At 38.4% G+C, this 27911-nt stretch overlaps 7 protein-coding genes across 9 annotated transcripts; 6 read left to right on the forward strand and 1 right to left on the reverse strand.

Annotated features, from left to right (window-relative positions):
• The first annotated feature begins 4277 nt into the window (after positions 1-4277).
• Positions 4278-6930, forward strand: LOC149399936 (Pyridoxal phosphate phosphatase-related protein). The gene is made up of 4 exons (XM_089610773.1): positions 4278-4693; positions 5554-5675; positions 6164-6362; positions 6474-6930. The coding sequence occupies exons 1-4, from the start codon at positions 4556-4558 to the stop codon at positions 6726-6728; spliced, it is 714 nt and encodes a 237-aa protein (XP_089466899.1). The 5' UTR covers positions 4278-4555; the 3' UTR covers positions 6729-6930.
• Positions 6931-9076: 2146 nt separating this feature from the next.
• Positions 9077-11750, forward strand: LOC149399937 (Mitochondrial substrate carrier family protein). Of its 2 annotated transcripts, none has more exons than XM_089613082.1 (7): positions 9077-9372; positions 9753-9838; positions 9940-10147; positions 10308-10434; positions 10530-10714; positions 11008-11133; positions 11217-11750. In XM_089613082.1, exons 1-7 carry the CDS (start codon positions 9214-9216, stop codon positions 11355-11357), a joined length of 1032 nt encoding a protein of 343 aa, XP_089469208.1. In that variant the 5' UTR covers positions 9077-9213; the 3' UTR covers positions 11358-11750. The 2 variants fall into 2 exon arrangements, with proteins under 2 accessions (XP_089469208.1, XP_089469209.1); XM_089613083.1 differs by having other exon boundaries at positions 10571-10714.
• Positions 11751-11761: 11 nt separating this feature from the next.
• LOC149399938 (pentatricopeptide repeat-containing protein At2g15690, mitochondrial-like) lies at positions 11762-13470 on the reverse strand. Its single transcript, XM_089613080.1, has one exon. The coding sequence runs from the start codon at positions 13405-13407 to the stop codon at positions 12001-12003; it is 1407 nt and encodes a 468-aa protein (XP_089469206.1). The 5' UTR covers positions 13408-13470; the 3' UTR covers positions 11762-12000.
• A 136-nt stretch (positions 13471-13606) lies between these two features.
• Positions 13607-15588, forward strand: LOC149399939 (protein EFFECTOR OF TRANSCRIPTION 2-like). Its single transcript, XM_089613081.1, has 3 exons — positions 13607-13803; positions 14131-14490; positions 14593-15588. Exons 1-3 carry the CDS (start codon positions 13711-13713, stop codon positions 15376-15378), a joined length of 1239 nt encoding a protein of 412 aa, XP_089469207.1. The 5' UTR covers positions 13607-13710; the 3' UTR covers positions 15379-15588.
• A 235-nt stretch (positions 15589-15823) lies between these two features.
• On the forward strand, positions 15824-17823 carry SERAT1;1 (serine acetyltransferase 1;1). Its single transcript, XM_089613084.1, has 2 exons — positions 15824-16336; positions 17146-17823. Exons 1-2 carry the CDS (start codon positions 15971-15973, stop codon positions 17635-17637), a joined length of 858 nt encoding a protein of 285 aa, XP_089469210.1. The 5' UTR covers positions 15824-15970; the 3' UTR covers positions 17638-17823.
• Positions 17824-18828: 1005 nt separating this feature from the next.
• On the forward strand, positions 18829-20915 carry LOC149399941 (transcription initiation factor IIE subunit beta-like). Of its 2 annotated transcripts, none has more exons than XM_089613408.1 (5): positions 18829-18937; positions 19225-19476; positions 19597-19728; positions 19837-19953; positions 20293-20915. In XM_089613408.1, the coding sequence occupies exons 2-5, from the start codon at positions 19225-19227 to the stop codon at positions 20629-20631; spliced, it is 840 nt and encodes a 279-aa protein (XP_089469534.1). In that variant the 5' UTR covers positions 18829-18937; the 3' UTR covers positions 20632-20915. The 2 variants fall into 2 exon arrangements, with proteins under 2 accessions (XP_089469534.1, XP_089469535.1); XM_089613409.1 differs by having other exon boundaries at positions 18857-18974.
• Positions 20916-22902: 1987 nt separating this feature from the next.
• On the forward strand, positions 22903-27891 carry LOC149399942 (inactive protein kinase SELMODRAFT_444075-like). The gene is made up of 10 exons (XM_089611446.1): positions 22903-23594; positions 24653-24804; positions 24883-24977; positions 25072-25470; positions 25792-26219; positions 26632-26792; positions 26889-26965; positions 27040-27187; positions 27271-27420; positions 27491-27891. The coding sequence occupies exons 1-10, from the start codon at positions 23342-23344 to the stop codon at positions 27548-27550; spliced, it is 1923 nt and encodes a 640-aa protein (XP_089467572.1). The 5' UTR covers positions 22903-23341; the 3' UTR covers positions 27551-27891.
• The last annotated feature ends 20 nt before the right edge of the window (positions 27892-27911 follow it).

Consider the following 27911-nt stretch of genomic DNA (forward strand, 5'->3'; position numbering starts at 1 on the left):
ACAAAATTGTGTGGTTGCTTGCCTTTGATTTGACTCAATGATTAATCATATCCCACCACTAATCTTAGCTTTGTTATCATATTTCTAAACGCCATTAGCGTAATTGCTCTATAAATTATTTAGCCATAATTCTTTAGTCTTTTTAATAAGCTTGTTCACCTTTAATCATTTGAGTATTGCCAACGAAAAAGTTAAGAAAACCAATTTCAATACTATATTATAAATCTTATTACGTGCCATTTGTTTCTCCTTTTATTATTGTATACGTGGTTTTTTTTTTTTTTTTTGCCCTTTATGTCTACTTTTCCATATCACCTAACGATTAACTTGCCACCATTTTTATGCAAATCATGAAAAATGGTTTACACTTTCTTTTCTTATTTTCTTTCTTTTTTTCTCTTTCCTTTTCCCTTCTTTTTTGTGTGTGTTGATTGATTAGCACCGAAAGAAATAAATATTTCATCATTCAGAATCAAGCATTTAAATGTGTTTGATCGGAAAAGATTTTGAGTATTCAATGTTCTACCGAACGCACCCCATTTGTACGAAAAACTTCGACGAGGCATTAGTTGAGAAAAGAAATCTTTGATTTAAATCAATCGTGTTAAATTCTTTATATTTTCTTCTTAATTTGCTGCGACATCTATTTTCTATTAGTATCAATCAACTTCCTATGGCTTTGGTGTCATGTCAACTCAACAATATAAACATGTTGACATGTCTCGTTTACTATGTATTATTTACTATTTTTTATTTGTTTATATTGTAGCCAGGTGTAGTATATTCTGGAGAATATAATTCTTACTTGAACATTATACGAATTAACAGAATACACATATTTACATTACATCTAATGTCGTAGTTTTCATGAAATATAGATAATTTCATAATATAGTTATTCTTCAAAACATATGTTTCATATAATATTGTTAATTTCACTTGTGTTAGAATAAGTTAATCTCTTATTTTAAAAAACTATCATAACAATTTAATAGATTAATTTTATAAATAAATAAATAAAAGCTACTAAATATAACCCCACTGCAATCGAATTCTAATAAACCAATATATATCATAGTCAAATGACTAATGAACTAAAAATTAAAAATGTTGACTAAGATAAGTCACTTGTAACAACTTTCTAACCAAAAAGTATAATTAATTTTAACTTCAATGCATAAATAAACCTGTAAAGTATTATTAATTTTGATTCCAGCAAATAAATAAATCCCATTGCAATATGCAATATATATAATTTATTTTTACTATAATCATGTATTCAAGGTTATGCATTTTCTCAACTTGGTTTTGAATTTGTAATTAAAATTTGTCCATAGTTTGTCAAAACTATTGCAAGAAAGGCCGTGATGGTGAAAGCGTACTCGAGTGGTTGACATCAAGGGTTGAGTTATCGCTTAGCTCGTGTCGAGACTCATATTTCATGGGTATACCTCTTCCCGCAAATTTTACCACAAGTATTCAGGAGAAAAATATAAATCATATCGATGGATAAAAAGCTGATCAACGTCATTATTAGACGAAAATGACATGACATCATTCATACTTCTTTATAGGCCACGTCCATATCTTATGTAAAAAAAAAAAATCGGATGCAAACAATTGTAATCTTCATCCAAAGGTGGTACTATTCACTCACATTGTCCTCGGTACTATAGGCAGTTGAGCCGGCGTATCCACCACCCCCACCGCCATAGGCACCTCCTCAACCACCCACACCACTATGACTATATCCATCACTATCACCTATCATGAATATAATTCAATGTAAAATAAAGTATATGCTAGGTTGAAATTCAAAAGCAGCACTCACTTTCAGTATCACACGCACGACTGATGTCATTTCTTTTTACTCAAACTCCTTATTCACCGTGTTGTCATTCTACGAGGCTATGGAACTCAGAAAAATCCGAAGAAAGAAAATAGAAATTTCATTGTATGTGGATTATGAAAAATTCAAGGGAGATAGTTTGAGAGACTGACTTTAAGATGTAGATTCCGTTGAAAAATAAATGTGAATTGCAAATTCAAGAAAGTTTATACATGTAAGATCATGCGTGTGTCTTTTAAGTTCTCTCTTAAAGTTTTCAGAATTTATTTCAAAAATGATGAAAATATTTGATTTTCTTATGAATTTTAATTTTCTGTAGTAAAATTAAATTAATTCCAAAGTTTTAACCTTTGATCCCTATATGTTTATATAAATTTATTTATGTCTTATATTATATTAAACGTTGCAGAGCACTATATATGCGCTTTATTTGATGCTTGATATAATCTTATTAAAAAAAAAACAATAAACTAAAAAAAAATAAAAATTGAACCGACAGAAATGTCATTATCATGCGAAGAAACAATTGTCTATGTGACTTTTGATTTTCATTTGTAATGTTTTACTTGTAACTTGTATGTATGCAAGACGTGATTTAAAAAAAATGGGTACCTTGAATCCCCAATTCCTTTCTGCCACATTAAGAGTAATACATTAAACTAATGAAAAAAGAATAGTAACCAATTGGATACATCTGACCTTACAAAAGAAGAGCATTCTTGAATCATAATTTTTTTATTGTCTACTCATTATACATGGCAACGACTAGATTCCATGTCTTATTTAAATGCTAACACCAAACGTTCTTTCTTTCACAATAATTTAATAGCCAAAAGTATTTAAGACATAATAATAGAGGTTTTTTTTTTTTTTTTTTTTTTGGCAGATTATGGAATTGAATGCTAGTAGATCATGTTGTAGCTATAGCCCGGAAATTTGTACCCATATTTCTTGAATTCACACGTGAAAACATTTCTACTAATGCCTCTTTTCTTTTTCTAGTCTCTTCTCTTCAATTTTATTATTTTTTGGTTAGCATTTTTGGTTCCCTCGTGGCAAAGTAATTAGCTTTCCATGAAACAGAAGACATCCCATTTTGTTAGGTGTGTATGTGTTGTTGGCCTATTAATTAAAAGTACACAGAGTACTTGATGTGATGCTTAGGACAGATCATGATAATTTTAACTAGACCCCATTGAAGAAGAAAAAAATGTATAGTGGTGAAGCAAAATGGGATATTTGTAGGGCTTGTTTGCCCTTAGATTTAGCCTCGAAAGTAGACTGAATTTGGAAGTGTCTTGATACGTCGGCATTAGCATAATAAATTAGAGAAAATTCGAAGTAATAAATATGGTGTTATAACTTCGATTCGTGATATTGTATTTGTGGCCGAAGAAAAAAGATATTTACGCGCCGTGATTGCCGGTTTTAGGAAAATAATAAGGTTTTCACTTTTCACTCAACCATTTTACTACTCTCACTTTTTTTTAGAGATGGGGAAAAGTATCATTTGTCCTTTAGTGAAATGTTGTTTTTTAACTTTTCATATATTATGTTTTTAAGTATATATCTGACTATTATTGTTAAATTAACTCTTTATTTTGTATCACATAATTAATGTTTTATTTCATCGTGTTAATTTATCAAATTAAATAAGCATCGTAAGAAAAATATATTATCATATTAATTTTTATATTAGGAATGAGTATTCAAATTAGGTAAGAATGAATCTAAAATAAAATGATAATATCTATTTTTATCGTGCTCATTTATGTAATTTTAATGAGTAAAAGTCAATTAAAAATATTGACTTTTAGATGGATTTTTATTAAGTGCCGATATTGTGGCGTATTATGTTGTCTTCGATCTTCGTATTATATATAGTTTTACTCTCTTTTAATCTTTATGACATAATTGTTATCGATTTCTTATTTTATTTGTGGTTTTATTTTTCATTTAGTTTTTTAGTGCTTTATTACATACATAGTTGTGTGTTATTTGTTTGATTTTGAATTGGATACAGATTAGCCGATTTATGCTATGTTGGTATGAAAATATTGTTAACTTTTTTCAATCCATTTTGAGCGGACATTGGTATGTTTATACGTAATACTAAGACTTATAATAATTACGGCGCCCTTAAAATCAAGTTTATACGTGGGCATGTTTATACGTTGGTTAGTTTTTTGAAATCGAGTTTGAAATTGGCTAAATAATTACGGCATCCAATTTTTTTTTTTTTTCAGACATAAGTCTAGTTAACTTTGTAAAATAAAAAATATATATTATATTTTTTCAATAAGTTTTTTTGTTTTTATTTGTTATTATTTAGTCTTATTCAGTCTCAATTTTTTCAAACCGTTTGATTGGTCATTAGGTGTTCTGCGTAAATCTTAATTGAAATCAACGGTGAAGCTTGATGCTCTACTGCAGTTAAGGTGTGCCCAATTACAGTATTATTTTTTAAGGCCCAATATTTGATACTTTTGCTAACAAAGTTGCGTCGTTTTTCTTCTTCCCCTTCGATCAACAATCGAATCCGAGATCGAACGGCTGTAAATCACCCAATTCAACGCCAGCGAATCATTTGAACGAAGCACCATAGCGCTAGGACTAACGAACCAAACGACCTCTCTGCTTGTTAGTCGACGAAAAAGGCAAAAACCCAGCAGAGTTGCCGAGCCGTGAAACCGGGAATCAACCGCCATGACAGGGACGCTTGTGGTGTTTGACTTTGACCGGACGATAATCGACGGTGACAGCGATAGGTGGGTGGTCACAGAGATGGGAATGACCGAGCTATTCTCTAAGCTTCGCTCAACTATGCCTTGGAATTCACTCATGGTAATTACATTCTTAACTTTTCGCGATCCGTTTGCTTTGTGGGTCTATTTGAGTTTCATCTGTTTGTTGATTAAGAAACTCTGAAAATATGGGTTTTCTTTTTCTTTTTGTTGTTCTCGTAATCAAGAAAAATGAAAGTTAGATTCATAAAATACTCAAAGATTTTGACGAAACTGTATATCGTAGCTTATTGGTGTTCAATGAACACCAATAAGCTACGATAATGAACACTGTTCATTATCTTTATTTTTCATATTTTCCCCCCCTGTTTTTGTTATGATTTCTGTGTGTGAGTCGGAGAATGGATATGAAAAAGATTGGAACTTGGACCAACGGGACGATGAATTATTACATTTTTCTATAGCTTTTTTTCAAAATCAAATCTCCAAGCAGCGATCAATTATTTTTAATCCTCTAAATAACGTACTGTCCACCGTTTTTCTTCTCTCTATTTTAATGTTTACAATTTTATTAAGAATCACTTCATTTTTTTCTATTAAAAATAAAGGTTATTAAGAGTTTTAATTTAATATAGTCTTGATTCTTGGAACGCCTTTCTCTCTTGCGGGTTGGTCGCTATTACTTATAATTTAAACCAAATACCAAATGAAATCCCAAAGCAAAATAAAAAAAGTACTTGACGAAATCTTTCTTGCAAAACAATAAACCATAAGATTTCTAATGAAATTCAAGTTTTTTAAGTACTCGGGGAATGGTACTGAAACTTGATGGAGCGAGAGAGAACTATATATAGCTAGGATTTTCAGCAAAAATTCTTTGGGATTCATAAAACTTGTCATTTTAAATGGCGGGTGTCATTTGGATTGAAGCCAATAAATTTGTTATTGAGAATGTAACAGAATAGGATGATGATGGAGATTCATGCCCAAGGAAAGACAATATCAGATATTGCCAATTGTCTCAAAAGAGCTCCCATTCACCCAAGTATCGTAGAAGTCATTAAATCAGCCCATGCTCTTGGGTAAAATTCCTGAACTTTCTTAGTTTTACAGTTTATTCATGACTTATGGATTTTTTTTTTTTTAATATTTATATATTTTTACACCACTAGTCCATCAACTTTGAAACTGGGTATCTATTGCCAACTTTTCTTCAGTTTTTTTTATGGAATTAATTTTTTTAAGGTAAAATGATCGGTTCATGTAATTTTATTCTAAAATCCAGTCTTCTATTTGATATCCGTAGTGTTCTGTCAACAATTTTTATAGATCAACATAAATAAATTATTGTACCCGAAAAGTTAAGGTCACATGAATCACATCCTTGAGAGTTGAGATTCCTTCCAAAAATTGACAGAAGTTAAACAAAATAGCCACGGGTATAAAAGTTTCAAAATTTAAGGATGCCGATGAAATACGAGCTTAATCTGCCACGACCCGTGAAATCCAAGCACAAATGTGCAACTACGCAAAAAAAAAAATATATATATATAAAAAAGGCAATTTTCAGGTGTGACGTGAGGATAATCAGCGACGCGAACAAGTTCTTTATCGAGGCGATTATGGAGCATCATGGCTTGCTGGGATGCTTTTCAGAGATAGTCACGAATCCGACGGTTGTGGACGAACATGGTCGGCTTGTAATCTCGCCTTATCACAATTCGAACTCGCCTCATCGCTGCACTCTCTGCCCTCCCAATTTGTGCAAGGTAATGCGCTTCTCTCGATGTGATTCAAACTTGCCCATAACATGGTTTTAAAAAGAAAGGAAAAAAAAAAAGCCTCCAATCTCTTCTTTGACGTGGTGGTGGTGGTTTCAGGGTCGGGTGCTTTACGAGATCCAATCTCAGACTCCCGAGACGGAGAGGAAAACTGTAATTTACCTTGGAGACGGGGGCGGCGATTTTTGCCCGACTTTGGGGCTCTCCATAAGAGACCATGTGATGCCGAGGCACAATTATCCTCTGTGGAGGCACATTCTTAGCGATCGGGCTCGCGTAATGGCCAAAGTCCACGAATGGAGCGACGGGGACGAGCTCAAGAACATCCTTCTTTCCCTGATCAAGTCTTGTTAAAAGTGTTTTCCATTCTTGTACTACCAAATCCTTGATATGATCATTTGCTCCGCATCAAATTTAGAACACCGCTAACTCAGATATCTCTCAACCTTTTAGATACCAGAGTCTACGAGGTATGGGGGGCTGAATTAGTCAATTGTTGTATCGGTAAAAATGTAACCGATATTTATTTATTTAAATTGAGAATTTACAACGGTCAGAACACAGAGGTAACTTAGAACACAAGTAATCAAGAACATAAAATGCGGGAACCAATAACATGATGATTTTATTCTAGGTTGGATGGTAAAAGATCTTAATCCTATTCAGGGCTCAAACGAGTCCTTACTTCGATCCACTAAGTCTTTGAAGGAGTACATGAATACAATGTGATCACGAACCCGAGCTTCTTCGCAGAACGTCTTCTCTGATGAAAGAACTCACAAGCCTCTAAGAACTATCTCCTAGAGAAACAAGACCCAATTCTTGTTCTAAAAAAAATTCCTCGCGTACAAAATTCTCGCAAACAACTGAGATGAATGACTAACTCTAATCACCAGCTATATATATTATACTCGGTTGAGTCTGAGTTACAAGCTTGACAAATTATAACTAACTTTTGTTGAAATGTATATAACAATCGTTGATGTGAATAAATGACCTAGACACATCTTTGTCTACAACCATCTTCGTCGACTTGTTCTTGCGCTTTAAACGGAAGATTGTTATGAAACACAAAGACGGCTTTACTAACGTTGATCGAGTGAAATGCAAGATGTGTAAGAATATGCTAACTTGAATATGCTAACTTCCAATTGGATAGTTCGTTACCATCTAGAGGAAGAAGTCTTTAAACATAAATTTTCTCATTCAATTTAGCCAAGAAAAAGAAAAATCCGCTTTTATCCCACCATTTTGGTAAACGGTTCTATTCAAAATTGTGGCACAAAATCGTCATTAATATGGTTGAGTCATATATTTCTCATACATGATGCCTTTGTTAACAGTGATGTTATTCATTCATTCAATTACCTTCAATGGCCTTTCAAACTTTAAAGTCACATCTTAATAACACCATAGAAATTAAGTCATAAATAAAAAAGTTTAAATTCAGAACATCCACCAATTTGTATTTATCTTCATCTTCTGGAATGTTGATTGCAACTTTGCCGTAGAAGAGCACTACGGAAGCGATTCTCGAATCTTTAATAAATGTTAAATAGTCATATTTACCAAATTGTCAATAAACCAAATTGTATAATCAACAAACAATATATACTTATTCCTAGGCTCATTCTTGAAGAATAAATTTCCCAGCTTGGAGTCATCCCATGATGTATGCAAATACAAATGCATTACAAAATAGCAAGACAAGAACAAAAGTATCAACTTCCGTGACAACTTACCATTCTATGGATGAATAAAAAAGTATAAACCGTTAGTGTGCTGTGCGTGCGTGAGAATGTTCTTTTCAAATTTGCCACGGCACCATCTAATTTAAAAAGAAACTACAGAAATAGATTTGATAAAAAATAAAAATAAAATAAAAAACTACAGAATTTGAGAAACTAGAAGGAGGAGTACAAGAAGAGGAGGGAGGGTTAAACTAACTAATTAAATAATTTCCTTTTTTATTTATTTATTTTACAATTTGCAGTTTTATATATATTGTTACTTATCTTAATTTTCTTAAAAAAAAGTTACTTAATAATTGATCAATTTTTTTTCCCTCTCTAATTTCCCCTCTATTTTATTATATTATATAATCGCGGTAATTACTAAATTATTCATCTATTTTGATAAATTAGTCATTTATCAATAACTATGAAAATACTAGAACATTTATATAAAATGTTATTTAACTAATTAAGTCATGTAAGCAAATGTGCTAAATTATAAATTTAACATTTTTAGTGATTTAATCCGTAGGATTTTTCTTATAGTTTTTATGGATTTATTTTAACAAATTTTGAAATGATTTCCATGACTTATTGCTATATAACTTTAAACCCAAAAAAAAAACACGAAGTTCATCTTCATGCAGTCTCGAAATACCAGAAACTCTCATTGAAAAATCCCCGAAATTCTATTTGGCGGCTGTGATTGTAAAAGCTAAATACAAGGGATTAGCTCCACGAAGCTCTTTCATGGACCAATGGAAGAGACACAGATTCTGATTATAATAATAAAAAAAACTATTTTTTTCCCTCTGATAAAAAAAAAAAAGCTTTTTAGTTTTATCAGAAAAATGAAGTTTGTGCTTTTCAATTCAACTCACCACCAGTTGAAAGAAACATAATACTGATAATAGAATTACATTTTTCGCCCTCGTCTCAATTAAACATATAAAACCCACAACTCTGCAGCTCAGAAACGCTTCGGTCCTTTCTTCTCATTCAGCGCTTAGGTAGTACAAGGAGAAGAAAAGGAAACCCAATTTCTCTTTCTCCTCCCAAAATATTCTCTCTTTCCCTTGACGCTGTGATATAAAAAGCTTAATTGGATGGGAAAGAAGAGAGAAGAAGGAGATATGGGTGCGGGTTTCGATGGGGTAATTGAAGCCATGCCTTTGTTCGCCAAGGAATTGGTCGCCGGTGGAGTCGCCGGCGGAGTCGCCAAGACTTTCGTCGCTCCACTCGAGCGTGTCAAGATTTTGTTTCAGGTGAGTTTAAGTTCGTTTGTGCGTGAATTAGTGATTGAATTCGTTTCAGGAGTGGCCTTTTTGGTTTTGATTGTTGATCATTATGTGCATTGCTGAAATTTCTCAACCGACTTTTTTTTTTTTTTTTGGGTACATTTCTTCTGTCTTTAGGGTTTTCGCTTTTGTGATAAATGATGAAATCTGACTGAAGAAAAGGAGTTAGTACGATTGTAATGGTTTTAAATCACTAGACATTAGTTCATTAGCAGCATTAACTAAAGCAATTTAAGTGACTTAATCAGAATTTAGGAATAAGGTGTTGCCATATATATTTTTGCTACTGTTTATCATGATGCAATTGAGTAGGCTTGCATAAACTTCATGTGCCCTTTCTTTCTCAGACCCGAAGATCGGAATTTCAGAGCATAGGTCTACTTGGATCCTTCAAAAAGATCTCGAGAACGGAAGGGGCGTCAGGCTTCTATAAGTGAGTTTCCGAGCCGGTCGTCGTTTTCCTGAAATAGGCGGTTCCAAAACTTTCAGTCAGTCAATTCATATATACCTTTGGGAAAAAAAAACATTGTACAGAGGGAACGGAGCTAGCGTGGCAAGAATCGTGCCGTACGCGGCTTTGCATTACATGGCATACGAGCAATACCGTCGGTGGATCATCGAAGCTTTTCCGAACGTGGGAAGGGGACCGGGGCTCGATCTCATGGCCGGATCGGTCGCGGGAGGAACGGCCGTGCTTTTCACTTACCCTCTCGACTTGGTTCGAACCAAGTTAGCTTATCAGGTAAGCCATCAGATTAGAAAGATAGGTCATAAAAAGCTTGTTCTTTTCTCCTTCTAAGCCTATAAAGAAAGAGGACGCAATATATATTTACAAAATTGAAACTTTCTGTCAAACCCAGCCTTAATCCTTTTTTTTTTTTTTTTTTTTTTTTTTGTTTCAGGTCGTCGGTTCGGCGAAACTGAGCATTCAAGGGCTGGCGAGTAACGAGATGGTGTACAAAGGAATTTCGGATTGTTTCTCGAGGACGTTCAGAGAGGCCGGAATAAGGGGGCTCTATCGCGGTGTGGGTACGCATCCGAAAACTGTTAATGCATTGCTAGTCGTGAGTTTGTGTGACTTGTTGACAATCCCATCTGTTTATAACACAAACACGAATTCTCAGCTCCGTCCTTATATGGAATCTTCCCGTATTCTGGTTTGAAGTTTTATTTCTACGAGGAGATGAAACGCCACGTCCCCGAGGAACAGAAGAAAAACATCACGGTGAAACTAGTGTGCGGATCTGTTGCCGGTTTGTTAGGCCAAACTTTCACTTACCCGCTCGACGTCGTCAGAAGGCAAATGCAGGTACCTTTTGCAAGATTTTAAGTTTTTACTGTTACCAGAGGGGTAAGTCAGTATTTTATTCATTTATTTACATTTTAGGTTGAATAGATTATTAGGGTGGGTCAATAGGGCTAATGACACCATTTAGTGAATTAATTAGTTAAGTTATTTTAGGTGCAGAGTACACTTTAGATAGAGAGATTGGCCTACCTCTAGAATTATAGGCCAAGTTAATTATTAACTAAACGATCTAATTGTGCCCTTAATTACCCAGGTTTCGTCATAGTCTAATGCATAGATGTGTCTTTTCGCAGGTGGAGCGGTATTTGCCGACGAAAAACAGTGTAGAGGTGAAAGGAACGATGGAAACCCTTGTCAAGATCGCCCAAACACAAGGGTGGAAACAATTGTTTTCGGGGCTAAGCATTAATTATCTGAAGGTGTCTTGTCTCTTGCCTATCTCAGCGACACTTTTGTAATCTGTGGCAAATGATAAAAATATTCTGCTTGTTTTATGGTTCAGGTTGTACCGTCTGTGGCTATTGGGTTCACAGTTTACGACGTAATGAAGCTGTACCTGAGAGTTCCATCACGGGATGAGACCGTGGTCGAAGTGGTGACAAACAAACGGAATATCCAACCACCGTCGCTTCAGTCCCAATAAGGGAAAGGGAAAGCCTTGTATTCCATTCGGATGTATTCAGATTTCAGACAGTAAATCCCATTCTTTGGAGGTGAATAACAGCAACCATTAAACGGAAGATCATCTCATTGTGTACATACGAAAAAGGTGATTGAGAATTCTGGTGCTATGACTTCTATTCTTTTGGAACCAGGACTCATTTCCAATGCCAGATTCCAGGATACGATAGGGAGTATTGTTCAGCTCTTGGATATGAGTCTCTGTAATTCTGATACTAGAAACTGAGTAATAATTTATTTTTGTAATGTAGAAATAAAAGCCAACAACGGGCATAGTGATTATTGTTGTAGAGATGATACAACGATGTAAGCAATAATTCTACTCTATTTTAGAGTGATATGTTAAACCATACTACAGGTTCTTAACCCTGAATTCAATCAAATTTTCCATTTGCTTAGTTTTGCTTATCTGGGACATGTTCTTTAAACAACTGCAGATTTAAAATGATCTCTCTAATTACCGTGACCATGAAGAACAAAAGTTTACCTTAATCGTAAACCATGAAGCTTTTTTATATTGAAGTGATTAAATCATCTACAAAAAGTACACAGTTATACTTATATATATGTGACTTACACAGTCCAGCCCAAGTGTTCCTCTTTTTCTACCAGTAATCTCCACAAGAGCATTTTCCGTCCCTGAAATGGTGGAACCGCTTGTTGTCTCGAACAATGAGCTCACGTCCAACGATCTTGGACATGACTTTGATGGCGTTGTGGCAATCGCCGCAGATTCTCAGGTTCTTCATGATCCTGAGAGTGGTCCGCGGCGGAGTACTGATGAGTCCGTAAGCGATGGCCAATCGCTCGCTGTGGTACTGCAAAGCCTGCTCTTTGGCTTCCTCATCAATGTCATGAAGCACGTATCTCGTGTCGGGAACGTAACCCGCTTCTCTCAATTGCCCGTTAAGTCCCTTCAGTTTCTGATGATGACCCTCTTCCTTGTAAGGGCTCGCACACCGATACTCGCTCGCCCGATTCTTCTTCCCTCCCAACATGTTGGTCTCGAAATCCCTCTTTCTCCGAGGCAACGGGGTTTTGTCGGGGTTCGTTCTCGACAACAGCTCATCGACTCGCTCTTCGAGTTCGAGGTCTCCGTGGACTCGTGCGAAGCTCCCGAGAGCTTCCCAAACTTGGGGTGTCGGATCGAACGGCATTGTCTCTATGAACTCCTCAGCTTCGTTTAGGTGACCCGAGCTTCCGAGCACGGCGATTATGCCCAAGTAGTGCTCGATTCCCGGGGCAATTCCGTATTCTTCCTTCATCGCTTTGAAGTTCGCAAACCCTTCTTCAATGGCTTCCGCGCTGGCACAAGCCTCCAATATCGCAGAGAACGTCTCTTCATTCGGTCTCAGCCCCGACCGCTTCATTTCCTCGAACAGAGACAGCCCATCGTGTCCTTGCCCACTCACGGCGTACCCTCTGATCACCCTGTGCCACAGACTCAAACTTCTCTTGGGCATTCTATCGAACACCCTGCGCGCGTCTTTCATGCTCCCACATTCCACGTACATTTCGACCAACTTCTCGCCCAATCGAACATCGCTTCGAGACTCCGACCTCTTCGCGAACTCGTGAACCCGCTTCCCGAGCTCGACCGACTTCGAAGCGATACACGAGTCCAAGAGAGCGATAAAAACCTCGTAATCAGCGAAAACATTCTCGCTCATTAACCCTAACGCCTCTTCGATCTTTCCCTCCCTGCACAACACCATCAAATCCGCACTCCGACCACGGCCTCTGATTGGATCATCCTTCTTCCGATTCTCCGCCGGAAGAGGCCGAGGCTTCAGCTGAGGCTTCGCCGCGTCACGGCGGCGGTACACTCCGGGACGGCCGGCGCTGGGAACGGCGGAGGAGCATAGGGGTTTCGGCGAAGAAAATAAAGCAGTTTGTCGGAAAGAAAGGCGATTAAAGAGAGGCCATGGTTTGAGCTCAGAATGCGATAATGACGACGACGATGAAGCTGTTGAGTTTCCATTTTGGTGAAGAGATAGCGAAATGGAAGCCATTTTTTTTTTCTGTCCGATGTTAATGGGCTCCTGAGTGTACGAAGAAGACGAGGTATGTTATCACTTATCAGATTGTTTGAGGAGAAATACTTTTATGTATGTGCGCATAGGATAATATGTATATTTTAACCAATTGAGGCTCGCCACGTGTCTGAATGTCAAGGCTTCCCCAGCAAGCCAATCAAATAATAAATAAAGTCGATTTTTTTGTTTTGTTTCTTCTTCTTTGGGCGAAGTAAAGAAAGAAGCCGCCGAAAGTGAGAGTCAGATAACGGTCACATTTCTTGTTCCCGGGGCCGAGAAATGGTCGCCGGAGATGGTGACTTGGGTGAGGTCAGGTTGAAAAGAGAAGACTGTAGTCGAACAAAGCACGATCGCGAGTTCTCCAAATGGGAGGTAATTTCTATCGCTCTCACTATCTCTTTTCTTCACTATGCGCGTTTTTTAGGGTTTGTGCTTCGGATTAAGTTTCATATATCCTTTTCTCTTTTTACAAGAAAAGAAGTATAACCAGTTATTCTCACTTATGCTTATACCAAGATCTACGTTGTTAGTTCGTATAATCTTGTATGATCTTGACTTTACTCTTTAACTTTTATTTTTGGGTCCAAAATGGATGTTTTATAAAACTTTAAGTTAGAATCATCACTAGAAAATATCATAAGCAAATATGAACAGAATTGTGTAATAAAAGAACATTGAGATTGGTTGCCTTTTGATTAGATACTCATTGGGGCTTGTGATTGGGAGGACTATTCTCTGGGCAAGGAAGGAGCCGAGAGGTACCGAGTTCACAATCTGCCAAAGAATTCAGGTCCCGGCGTGTATGAGCTAGGACTCGCAGTGTGTCGGACTGGCTTGGGCCGTGATATAGACAAGATCGAACCGGATCGAATAGTCGTGGTTTATCTCGGCCAAGCCGACAATGTCAGAACTCGGCTCCAGCATTATGGCCGATCTGGGTCTCACCTGGGAAACAGTGCCTCCATTGGTGTTCCAAAGGAGATCGGTCTCCAAAAGGGCCCCGGATTGTTCGAGGATATTCTTTCGAGAGGCTATCCGATTGTCTTCAGATGGGCTGGTGTGAGTATATGATCAGTGATCTCTCTGTGTCTGAGCTTGTTTTTTACTTTTGTTTTTAAGAATGGCGTTTTTCAAACTCTTTGCTTTGATTGGGTAAAACAGATGCAGAGCAAAAGCGAGGCTTTGAGAACAGAAACTCGGCTTCTCAACACGTTCGACTACGCTTGGAACGCGAGCACCAACGGACCACGCCGCCCCGATGACGTCCTTCAGAAGCTGAAGAAAGTCTCTTCATCGACCCCCAAATTCGCCGATATTGCCCGGAGGCTTACGCCTTTTGGACAGAGGCAAGTGGGTATAAGGATCAAATCGGGGGAATCTACGCCGCAGATCGAGGAGGAGAGCCACAATTTCTTCTCCCGGGTTTTCAAGTTCGGGAGGTCGCGGCCTAGACTGTTGGATCAAGATAGGGTCTCCGGTGCTGTTCAGGGTAACGCTTTATCTGTCTGTGGAGTGGTTTTGGACGGTCAGGATTCAATCTGCACGAGGCCACCGGTCGAAGGGAAAAAAAGATGTTCGGAACACAAAGGCATGAGGGCTAAAGCATCGGTCTCGGACATCGTTCAACAACCTGGCTCTGCTGGGCAGCTTTCAAGCCACGGTTCGGGCGATAGCTTTGATGCCATCTGCGGATATGTATTGGCCGATGGATCTCCCTGCAAACACAAGAAAGTTCAAGGGAACAAAAGGTGTGTCGAGCACAAAGGGAGACCAGTTTATGGGTCTAATCCGGCGCTGGGACCAGAGATGCTCAACAAGGGAAAATGCGAGAGTGTGGTGTGTGGTGTGATATTGGGCGATGGATTGGTCTGCACAGAACGGCCTGTTGCGGGGAGAGTAAGGTGCGAGAAACACAAAGGGATGAGGATAAACAGACTTGTCTCATAAGTTAAGCTTTTGAGTCAATTGGTTTTCCATTTGGCCGTATTTAATGGCTCTCATTGTGATGTTATTTATGCATTTATTTATTTCTATCTAGTTATTGATGAGAGACTTGATGCTCATAGGAAGATGCCATGAGCAAAGTCCATGGTATAATAATGTTTATCATCCTTGTGCATTTATAATTCACAAGTACTATAAATTAATCATTCGTTACATTTTCGTGCTTTGGGTTCTTTTGTTTTATTTTTTATTTTTTACATAGGAGTTCTGAGTACAGAACATTCCAAGTTCAAACCAACATTTATTAATGCTACTGTGCATTGTGATAGTAACTTATGTTTATTGATTTATTTTAAGCTAGTTATTGATGCGAAGATTCCGTGAGCAAAGTCCTATGTTACATTTTTATTTTTAATTTTGAAACGCAAGTCCTATGTTACATTTATGCGAAGGTATTTCAAAGTACAACTTGATCAATCTTGTAAAGAAACGAGCGTCGGTGACGTGGCAGTCGTGGAATCTCCCAATGGGATCATAAAAGAACGAAACTTGAAGTTGGCTGTGAAGCACATTACACAACATAGTATTTTGAGGGATGGCGGTAATGGTGAACGGAGGAGAGATGAGATCGGCGGCGGAGGAAGAGGCGTGGGTGTGGGGGCAGATAAAGGCGGAGGCGAAGAGGGACGCGGAGTCGGAGCCGGCGCTGGCGAGCTATCTGTACTCCACCATACTCTCTCACTCCTCGCTCGAGAGGTCTCTCTCCTTCCATTTGGGCAACAAGCTCTGCTCCTCAACCCTCCTCTCCACGCTCCTCTACGACCTCTTCCTCTCCGCCTTCTCCGACGCCGACCTCCGCTCCGCCGTCGTCGCCGACCTCCGCGCCGCCAAACAGCGCGACCCCGCCTGCGTCTCCTTCTCCCACTGCCTCCTCAACTACAAGGGCTTCCTCGCCTGCCAGGTGTCCCCTTCTCTCTCTCTCTCTCTCTCTCTCTAGGTTTTTCTGAATTCCGGAATGGATTTTGAGTTCGATTCGTAGATGAAAGAAAATGATTACGGCTCTCTTTCTGAATTCCCTGATCAAGTTTGGATTTCATTCGAATATGAATGTGAAAGAAACAGCCTGTGATTTGCTATGGAAGTTCTACAATGATTATAATAACACTCTTAATAATAATAATATATAATAAAATAAAAATATAATTTGTTTTCATTTTACGTATCAATCCCTAGTTATTGCTATTGCTAATAGGCGAAGAAGAAGAGAACTTCATTTTCTTGCTTGTGATCAATCTCAGACATTTCCTTTTTTTTTTTTTTGACCTTCCTTCATTTGAATGATAATATTCAATCTCTGCTTGTTTCTAAGCTGCAGTGGTAGTGCCAAGAAAGCTCTGAACTCAAAAGGGCTTATCTAGTGGTAAATGCGATTCTTGGGACCTCATCAGTCCTCAGTTCGATTCTCTCTGGACACAATAGTTAGGATTATTGGGATAGTCTCCCGGTCGATAATGTTAGAATTCTTGTAGATTTTATTCGGATCTAACCCAGACACCACAGAGAGCACCTTATTATTGGATGTTTGTTGCGATGAAAAACTGGAAAACGGGTGGTATAGCAACATTCTTGATAATAAAACTATATAACTAAAATTGTGAATGAAATTGAAATTACAATGCTTGCATCGAATCTCTAGTTTTATTGTATCTATGTTGTGAAGAAACTGAAAGAAAAAAAAAAAAAACGGTTGGTTGGGTGGGTGGGGGGCAGGCGCAGAGGGTGTCGCACAGGCTGTGGAGGCAGTCGCGGCGGCCGCTGGCGCTGGCGCTGCAGTCGCGGGTGGCGGACGTGTTCGCGGTGGACATCCACCCTGCGGCGGAGATCGGAAAAGGGATCCTGTTCGACCACGCGACGGGGGTCGTGGTGGGGGAGACGGCCGTGATCGGGAACAACGTCTCCATCCTGCACCACGTCACGCTCGGCGGCACCGGCAAGTCGGGGGGCGACCGGCACCCCAAGATCGGCCACGGCGTCCTCATCGGCGCCGGGGCCACCGTCCTCGGCAACGTCACCATCGGCCAGGGGGCCAAGATCGGCGCCGGCTCCGTCGTCCTCATCGACGTGCCTCCGCGCACCACCGCCGTCGGAAACCCGGCCAGGCTCGTCGGAGGGAAAGAGCGCCCTTCTGAGCACGAGGATGTTCCCGGAGAGTCCATGGACCACACTTCCTTCATCTCCGACTGGTCCGACTACATCATTTGAAGTGGGATTGGATTACCTTATTTGTTCAAGCTTAGGCCATATAGTGCCTGTTATGTAAAATAAAACTGTTTGTTACTCTTCTTCAGGACCCGAAACATGATATGTTGTCATTGAGTTTTAATGCTTGGCTTGGGCTGATTCCTTTTGCTTGATATAAGATATAGCCAGCTATTTTACCCGTTTTTTTTTTAGTACTTTGTTTTAAGTATGACTAGATCTTAAGTTTAAATGGCGGAGCAAGCAATATCAAATTCTCTATGATGAAGCAATAATTTTTATGTTCAAGTAGTATCTTAAAGTGCGTGTAAAGTGAAAAAAAAGTATAGATTCGAATAAATTCATTAGCAAAATAAGCCATAAATGAATAACTAGACTAACTTTTGCATCATTTTTGCTAAAACTATATTGGCTTCTGCGTTGATGTGGTACCGGGGATTATAGAGCTCCTTCTTCCAAGATTCAAATTTTATGTTCATGCAACTGTAAATCTTTTTCAACTTATTTTTTTCTCCTCAATCAAAGTTCTATCATTGTGGAAAATTACATTGAAATTATTTCAATTTTTTGTTTTTCTTACGTTTTGTTTTTCTCTTTTGTTATTGTATTTTCTTGTACATACGAGGGACTAGTTCAGTTGCACCCCCAATGTGAGGAAGAGTTCGAGTCACCGAAAAAGCAATTTGCTAAAAAAGAAAGAGTTCGAGTCACCGGAAAAGCAATTTGCTAAAAAAGAAAATCTACTGTATCGTCAGCTTTTTCGAACAGGTCTAAAAAGACATGTCTTGAAACTTACACAACACATGAAACTACCTGTAACCAAGGTTTAAATACTGTTTATTTACACATAAAATCATATGCCAAAAATTGACTAACAAAAATTCACATGAAAATTTTAATGACTTAAAATATCAGCTAACTAAGGTTATTAAAGGTGATATAAAAAAATTATTATCAAATATAGCATATATTAAAATTATATTTGGAATTAGAATTATTTATTTATATTTTCTTATGTTTAGTTATTTGGACAAAAAAAAATCATTTATTTATGAAGAAGCTTAAGAGTTTATATGATGAAATTTATTGTCCAAGGATTGTTCTGTAAAATGTGAAAGAAATGTGCAACTACAAAAGCAGCTATATATATATATATATATATATATATATATATATATAATTAGGAAAAATTGTATATAGGCACCTCTCTCTCTCTCTCTCTCTCTCTCTCTCTCTCTCTCATTAACCTCTCTTCCTCCTTAAAAGTAAAAGAGAGTCTGGAAAGAGAAACCTCTCTCCTCAGGTGATTCTCGAGTTTTGGTATTGCGAGGCCAAAGAAGGTTTTTTTTTCTTCGTTTAAAATAAAAAAAACCTTGAAAAATTATTCACGATGAATGAACATATTTTAATTGGGGATTTTTCAACCCTACTTTTCTGATTAAAATTGTAAAAGAAAAAAAAAATCGATGTATGTGAGTTAGTGTTTGCGATCCGATTGATCAATGATCACCTGATTCAATCGAATCCGCGAAGAAGAACACGGATTTTTCTTAACTTAGGTTTAATTACGTGTTCCATTTCTGCTTTTAGATGGCTCTGCAACAGCAACTTGACAAGTTCAAGAAGCAACAAGAGAACTGTCAATCAATTTTGACGAACATCGCTGCCACTTCTAAACCGAGGGTTTCTCACAAAGCCGCTCCGGCGGCTCCGGCGACCTACAAGCCTCCACCTCCGGCCGTCAAATTCTCCAACGACACCGAGCGACTCCAATACATCAACACCATCCGAAAATCCGCCGCCGGTGCTCAGATCAAGCGCGTCATTGACGTCCTCTACGAGGTACCTCAGTTCACAGTTTTTTTACTTCGCTTTCGAGATTTGAATTGGGTATGAGCTTGCAGATTTTGTTTATTTGTGGGTGTGTTTGTGTGATTGATTATTCTGGTTGGTGTTTGGCAGACAAGACAAGCCTACACGCCCGAGCAGATAAACGAGGCGTGCTATGTGGACCTTAATGCGAATAAAGAAGTCTTCAACAGTTTGAGAAAGAATCCTAAAGTCTACTATGATGGAAGGCGCTTCTCTTACAAGGTTTTCTGTTGTTTTTTTTTTTTATTGTTTGTGTTTGCAAGGAGGGATTTGTAAGTGTTGATGTTCCTTTTCTTTCTTTCTTTTTTGAAATCTTTGTGTGTTTTTTAGTCCAAGCATGATCTGAAGGACAAAGGCCAGCTTCTTTACTTGGTACGGAAATTCCCAGAGGGCATCGCTGTAATCGACCTTAAAGATTCGTACCCAACTGTGATGGATGATTTACAGGTACGCGGATTCTCTTTTTCACGCTTATATAATATCTCCTCGTGTTCTGTTTCTTTCACTTTAAGTCAAGGTTGTAGTCAAAGTGATGAGCCCTTGAAGTGTTTCTTATATTGATGAGATTGTGAGAAGCATATGAGCTCTGGTCTTTTTAATCATTTGTATTCTTCTGATCCGAGGCTTAAGTGACTCAAATAACGTAGTCTAAGCATTTGCAAGTCTGAGCATTGTTGGCATTTTGAAAGATTGATTCTCTTTCCGCTTTCGAGTTTCAAAGGTCGATCTTTTTGCGTCACAAGCTATATATCTCAAAAGAAAATTATTTTTTTCCTTCAACAATAGGCTCTGAAAGCCGCGGGTGAGATCTGGTTGCTGTCGAACCTGGACTCTCAGGAGGATATTGCGTACCCGAACGACCCCAAAATCCGAATCAAAGTGGACGACGATTTGAAGCTTCTTTTCCGCGGCATCGAGCTGCCTCGCGACATGCTCGATATCGAGAAGGACCTTCAAAAAAACGGCATGAAACCCGCCACGAACACGACCGAGAGAAGGGCAAAGGCCCAAATCCAGGGCATTTCGAACAAGCCCAAGTCCAAGAAGAAGAAGCACGAGATCAGCAAGAGGACCAAGCTCACCAACGCCCATCTACCGGAGCTCTTCCAAAACATGAAGTCATAAAATGCAGAGAGAGAAGAAGACTGCAATGTCGCGTGGCAATTGTGTCTCGATTTTCGACATACTTGCTGTGCTGTACCATATTAAACGGACGGAATTTATTGGCAATTGTGTCTCGGTTGTCGACATGTTTTGCTTTGCATTACACTAGTTGATGATGTTTTGGTGGAGTTGGAGATTTGAGGGCTTGTTTTTTATTTTACGAGTTTCTGATCCTAGTTCATGTAAAGAATTTACTTTTGGAAAAATTAAATATTTATAAATTAGTAATCATTATTATGGGATTATGCTGACCTTGTTTTTAGAATGTTTGGACTGCATGTAATGTGTTCTTCCGGAAGTAAATACAATTAGCTAGTAAGCTAAAATTTAATTTTAAGTTTGACGAAGTTGACCTCCCATCCCTATTCAAACTTAATTTTCCAAATACGTCAACTATTTTTTGTTTTATACATATTTTCTCTGTCAACTTGATAGTTTCAACTTACTTATTCATTTTTTTTTGTTTACTTTTATTTTTAATGTTATCATCATTTGAATAAAAACAAGAGAAACATTGTCTGATTTTTTTTAATTAGCTATTTATGGAAGGTTTGAAAATACGAGTTATTACTGTGTCCAACTCTCATAAATTTTTAGAGACATCTGATCCTCAAAAAACTTGAGAGACTCTCTGAAAAGAATAAGATACTGTGAAAAGGCATTGACATGATGAGACTACGCGAGCTTAAAAACGAAATTCTAATTTTGCTCATTTCAATCGGTCATAATTTCCATCATTCTCGGTCTCCATAGGGAGCTCACAAACCAGTCCTTTTTTAGAAGTTCATCAGATCAATATTACATATGCCATGAATATCAATTCCCAGCTCAATTCCTTTCCAAGACTCAGCTCCACAAGGACCAAAGAGAGTGCAACTTCATAAGTTAACGAAATGTCAATGTGCTCAACTTCATAAGTTAGGGACACTGGGTGGATCATCTCAGCTGCTCAATAAGAAAAGCTACAAACCAAATTCTTCCGATAAATAAGAACACGTTCGTGAAGAAACCAATCCAGCTTCATAGAGACACGGTTAACCACCTTATGATGAAGGTGATAGAACTTAATCACACCACCTTTGGCTTCCATAAAGAGCTCAAAATCATTCCAAAACCCGATAGAGCTGTAGATTCCCTCCGATGGCCCGATTGTGAGATGTTTAGTCCAAAAGCCAGAGCCTTCACCTTCCGAATCCAATACCCACATATCGATTGTGAGCACAACAGGTGATTCTTTCCAAACGCTAATCTCCCTAGTCACATCCAGAACCGGTACTGACACATCACGAAACAACTCGTCGCCGAAATCAAAAGAAAACATCTTCACCACACTCGAATCCTTGTAAATTATATGTGCTCCATATAAATGTTGACAATCATACTTTGAGCTAATGTGTGAGTTAAACCAACATGTAAGAAAATAGACATACATTATAAAGATGATGAATTGTAAACATTCAAAATAAAATAAAAAAAATACTAGCCATTATTTTCTTAGTAGTAAAATCAAAGTATGTCCTGAGTCTAATTTCTTCACTATATCTGTTATTTATATCAGTGAAACAGTCTAACTTAGAAACTCAATAAAGAGAAAAATATGAAATATTGAATCAAATGTATTTTTGTCCAAAATGTCTAATTTTGGTATTATAAAAAAATGTAAGTCTATTTTTGTTTTTGATATATCAGTGAATTTAGTTTATGTTATTTCTCGACCATTTTTTTTGTTAGCACTCGAAAGCGATTTTGAATACAGTTTTTCAGTTTTTTACTTGTCAATTCAACTTTCAAGCTAATCCAACCCCTTTGATGATGGATGTATTTTGTGAACTAAAAACGAGACTCAAAAGAAGAAAACCTTTTAAGGATGGCCAAAGTCAAAAGATATTTATCACAAAGAAAAAATAAAATCATTTATAAGGTAAAGGCAAGAAGAAAAGCAAGAAGCAAGCGTCCAATCATTGATCTACTTATATCAACATTCAACCTATAAATAGTGAACTTTAATCACGCGTCGTTCAACTGAAAAAACAATCACCCTATGTGTCGTTTTGTTACTCTTTTTCTTACTTGGCGGGTTTGTAACTTTCTGCATCTATTAAATCAATTATTTTCTCGATACGAAGATGCCGAAACAAAGAAAGAAACAAACAAATGAAATAAAGTAAGCCGCTAAGTCCAACTTAGGCCAACGGACTTTTGCTTATGTTCTCTATGTATGACTCGATCAACATTTATATAATAATGTTACGTCCTTATGCACGCAAAACTCATGAAAAAAAATACTAGACATGAAAGTGAAAGTTGAAAACGAATGATATTTGATTTCGAAAAGAAAAGAAAAAAAATTGATCTGGGTTTGTCTGATCTCTTCAGAGCTGTCAACAGAGATCAGAGAGAAAAGAGAGACTTGCTTTGAAGACAGTGCTTGTCTTCTTCACTGCTTCTGCTTCTTCTTCTCATTCTCATGGTTTTACTGTCTTTTTTTTCCCTGCGTTTGGTCTGACAATGCATTAATGGATGTTTTTGTGCCGTGCGTGGTCTGTACAGAGTTAAAGACGCTTTCTTTTTCAAAATGGGGTTTTGAATTTGACTTTGGTGTTCTATTGAGAATTATTGTTGCCGGCTCTGAGTGAGTGAGTGCATTATTATTGCTTTTGGTCCAGCGAGCATGAAACAGAACAAGGGTTTGGAATTCCTCAGAAGTAATGACAATGATGAGGGCAATTATATGGAGAATAATAATTATGACAGTAATGAGAATAATAATAATAATAATGTTTGTGGGGATGAGAAAGTGGTTTGCGTTGCTGTTAGAGCGTCAAAGGAGATTTCAAAGACATCTCTTGTTTGGGCTTTGACTCACGTCGTTCAGCCTGGTGATTCCATTAAGCTCTTGCTCGTTATTCCTTCTCAAACCTCAAGTAAGTTATAATCCTTTTATTTTGATTTTATTTTATTTTTTCCCTCTTTTTTTCTCATCTCAGTGACCATATAGTTTTATCTTCGTCGTAATTTCAGTTAGTCCTGCAAATCTCTGTAATGCCTTGATCTTGAGACTGAATGCCTATCTAAAGCCGTTTATTGCTCAAAGAACATCTTTTTAGTGTGTAGATCTTGATCTATGTGTGGAGAGCTTTATTATCTATATTTTTACTTGGTGGCACTGAAAGGTAGTCCTGCTAATTTTGCCTTTTGAGTGACCTAGAAAGAAAAAGAAAAAGAAGAGAAAAAAGATATAGGTTTTAGTTCATGAGAGTAGATTTAGACCTCTGAGAATTGGGCAGAATTTAATGCTTTTGTAGCTAGCTTAGTCTAGACAATTCCAAGCCTTCTCATCTCAGTGACCAAATAATTTTATAGTCCTGCAAATTTATTTAAAGTTTGGATCTTGGGACTTAATAACTACCTAAAGCGATGTGAATTTTTTTTTTTTTTTTATTTATCTAAAGCCATTTATTGCTCAGAAGAGTTATTTGGTGCACACCTTAGATCCATGCCTGGAAATTTCCTGAATGCTGAGTTAGTCCTGCAAATTTTGCATCTTGAGGGACAAAAAAGAAAAAAGAAAAAAATCCGAAAGGATTTTAGCTCATGAGTGCAGATCTAGTCCTCCCAAGAATTTGGGCAGAGTTCGATTCTTGTGTTTGAACTTATTTTCAGACAAGAAACAAAACGTGTTGCTTATGATGTTAGCTTAGTCTTGAGAAACCCAAGCATGTGCTCTCAAGCTCTATCATTTATTTAAAAAAAAAAAAAAAAAATGAAAGCTGAAGAGAGTTTGGGTTCATTCTGTTATACATTGGTTATTTCGTTATCAGCATTCCTGATTTGAGATAGAATGCCGACTCCTTCTCCTTCGCAGCTGTGAATTTTCACGAATTGAAAGGGACTTGTTCAATAAGAAAGTTTCTTTAACATGTTGATAGTTTGACATTGGAAACATTGTTTTTAAGATGGAATTATGTGGATGGTTTTTAAGGCCATAGGATATGGGACTTATCAAGATTCATTGGCGACTGCACAACCAGTGCCAAATCTTCCTCGGGAAACCGTTCGGCGGATAAGAGCGATATCGTGGATTCATGCTCTAGAATGGTGGTTCAACTCAACGACATTTATGATCCCGACAAGGCAAAGCACGCACAAACTCAGTCCTCATCGATAATTTCTCATGTTTTTTTTCCCATCCTCAATATCTCTTTTACGCAGGTAAAGATAAGGATAAAGATCGTCTCTGGTTCGCCATCCGGCGTAGTTGCAGCCGAGGCCAAGAGGATTCAAGCCACGTGGGTGATATTGGACAAGTAATGAACCGTAAATCTTCTATCTACGTAAAAAAAAAAAAAAAGAGTACTAGCACTACACAGCCTTAGAATCTTTGCTTTGTTTGAATGGCAGGCAATTGAAGAGTGAAAGGAAACACTGCGTGGAAGAGCTTAACTGCAACATCGTTGTGATGAGACAGCAAGAGCCTGAGGTTCTGCGTCTGAGCCTCTCTCATTCTCCGGAGACAGAGACGAGCTGCGAGCTGGAAGTTCCTCTGATCAGAGGACCGGTCGTGACTCCAGCGAGCAGCCCCGAGGAGTCGTCGCCTCTGACCAGGACTGAGGCCGGGACGGCGTCGATATCGAGCCTTTCGGATCCTGAGGCTTCACCTTTCACGTCCTCAACCAGGCCCCGAAGGAGCGTTGGCTTGGACAGACCGCTCGATGAGTCGTTGAAGAGGACGTACAAGGACTTGCTCGAGAGCCTATCGAAGCTAGACCGCGAGCCCGACGTTGGAGTCCTCAACTACAGGTAAAAGTGAAAATAAGGTTAACCGAGGCTAACCGTTTTTTTTTTTTTCTCATTTCATTACATATAACTAAAATTACTTGAGAAGCCCGAAAAATTTAAAGTTGGCTCTTTTCTTGACAAGTCAATTTCAATATCGATTTTTTTTCCCGATTCGATTAACCGAGGCTAGTTGTAGTTTTATTTTTCATTTTTTCGAAGAAAATTGCTAATATCACGAGAGCTGAACCTGAACATGACCGGTTATTTCAGTTAATTTTGACAGGTTAATTCAAGGTCTTAAAAAAAAATGACCGTTTTTTTCGCCACCTTTTTAAACTACAGATTGGACCTGAACCTGAGCCGGAGCGTGAGAGAGGCGGTATCGCTGCACAGCGACGAGCCTCTGGGGTCGCCCCCGCTGTGCTCGATGTGCCGGCACAAGTCACCTTCTTTCGGGAAGCCGCCACGGTGGTTCAGCTACGCGGAGCTAGAGGCCGCCACGTGCGGGTTTTCTCGGGAGAATTTTCTGGCGGAGGGCGGGTTCGGGGCCGTCTACAGAGGCGTGTTGGCCGACGGGGAAGCCGTGGCCGTGAAGCAGCACAAGCCCGCGAGCTCTCAGGGCGACTTGGAGTTTTGCTCTGAGGTCGAGGTCTTGAGCTGCGCTCAGCACCGCAATGTGGTCATGCTCATCGGCTTCTGCGCCGACAAAGGAAGGAAGCTTCTCGTCTACGAGTACGTCTGCAACGGATCTCTGGATTCCCATCTCTATGGTAAACCCCGCTTGCTTGCTCTTTCTGTGTGTGTATGTTTCGAACCTGAAAAACCTTGGGAAAGAAAAAAAGGAGAATCTATTGTATTTTCATTGAGTTGTTTGGATTGAGGAGAACTCGAGAGAAAGAAAAATTTGAGTATAAATGTATAACTAAATTTGAGATTTCATTTTCTTCGAAAAAGTCACTCGAACACGATAAATGTTTTTTTTCCTCTACTTTCCTTGAGTTGTTTGGATCGAGGAAAATTCGAGGGAAAGAAACATTTGTGTGAATTTAAAAATTTGGGTTTGTCCCTCAAAAATTTCATCGACTTCCGAATACAATAAATTAAGTTCATTTTCCCTCCATTTTTCTTCGAAATTCCATTTTTCCATTTTTCATCCCATATGTGTGGATCGGTGGCTATCAGGAGAGGAAAGAGAGGTGTTGGAATGGGGTGCTCGGAGACGGATCGCTGTGGGAGCGGCTCGGGGACTGAGATATCTGCACGAGGAGTGTCGAGTGGGCTGCATTGTTCACCGCGACATGAGGCCCAACAACATCCTTGTCACCCACGACTTCGAGCCTTTGGTACAGATTCCTCGAATTTCGTTATCTTAAATTCAATCAGCCGCGAAGAAGAATTCGTGACAAAATCTATTACTTTTTTTTTCATTAATGTTTAAGGTGGGAGATTTCGGGCTGGCTAGGTGGCAGCCAGACGGGTGCAAAGAGGTCGAAACCAGAGTGATCGGAACCTTCGGGTATATATAAGAAAAAGACCCGCCTTTTAGCCCTACCATTTGTGATTTGTCAACTAAAAGCTGCTCTTTTGCAGATACTTGGCTCCGGAATATGCTCAGAGTGGACAAATCACAGAAAAAGCGGACGTGTACTCGTTCGGCGTTGTCCTCGTAGAGCTCGTCACTGGTCGAAAAGCCGTCGATATAAACCGGCCCAAAGGCCAGCAATGCCTCACCGAATGGGTACAAAAGCGACAAGTCTAATAATAATAATAAATTAAAATAATGTAGTATTTATCCGACACTTGACATTTCTCGCAACGCAGGCACGGCCTCTCTTACAGAAGCTGTGCATCGACAAATTGGTGGACCCGCGGCTGAAGAGCGGTTACTCAAAACAAGAGCTCAGCGATGTGTTACGATGTGCTTCTTTGTGCATCAGAAAGGACCCACATTCCAGGCCTCGGATGTCTCAGGTATCATTATTGTTATTTTTTGCAGATAAACTTAGAGCCTTGTTTGTTGTGACGGGATTGAGCTGTTTAGGTTCTTCGGATCTTGGAAGGCGATGACAATGCGATGAATGATTCATTGATGAAACTGTGACTTAAAATCAGCATTCATTGGTGAAGAAGAAGAGTTTTAGTGCCTACTTGTTGTCTCTCTATCATCCGAGACAATGACAAGCATCTCCGGCTGAAGTTTTGGGTGTTGCGTGTATGTAAAGTCATTGGTATTCTTCGTTAGCTTGGAGCTATTATTCCCTTATTGTAATTGTTTTTAGCTAAAGGGCTTCGCAATTGCAATGTAACAAAAAAGTGCTCCTCAAATTTTGTGGTATGAATATATTGAATGATTTTTTTTTTTTTTTTTTTGTTATGAAGAAAAAAAGGAAAATCTCTTTTTTGAGAGATGAGCAAGCATTAATCATCACTAACAACTTGGAATAATTATTTCTGTTAAGAGG

Source organism: Urtica dioica, chromosome 4 (genome assembly GCF_054948205.1).
Source record: "Urtica dioica subsp. dioica isolate 48M chromosome 4, U.dioica_male_clone48M_v1_H2, whole genome shotgun sequence".
Classification (NCBI taxonomy): domain Eukaryota; kingdom Viridiplantae; phylum Streptophyta; class Magnoliopsida; order Rosales; family Urticaceae; genus Urtica; species Urtica dioica.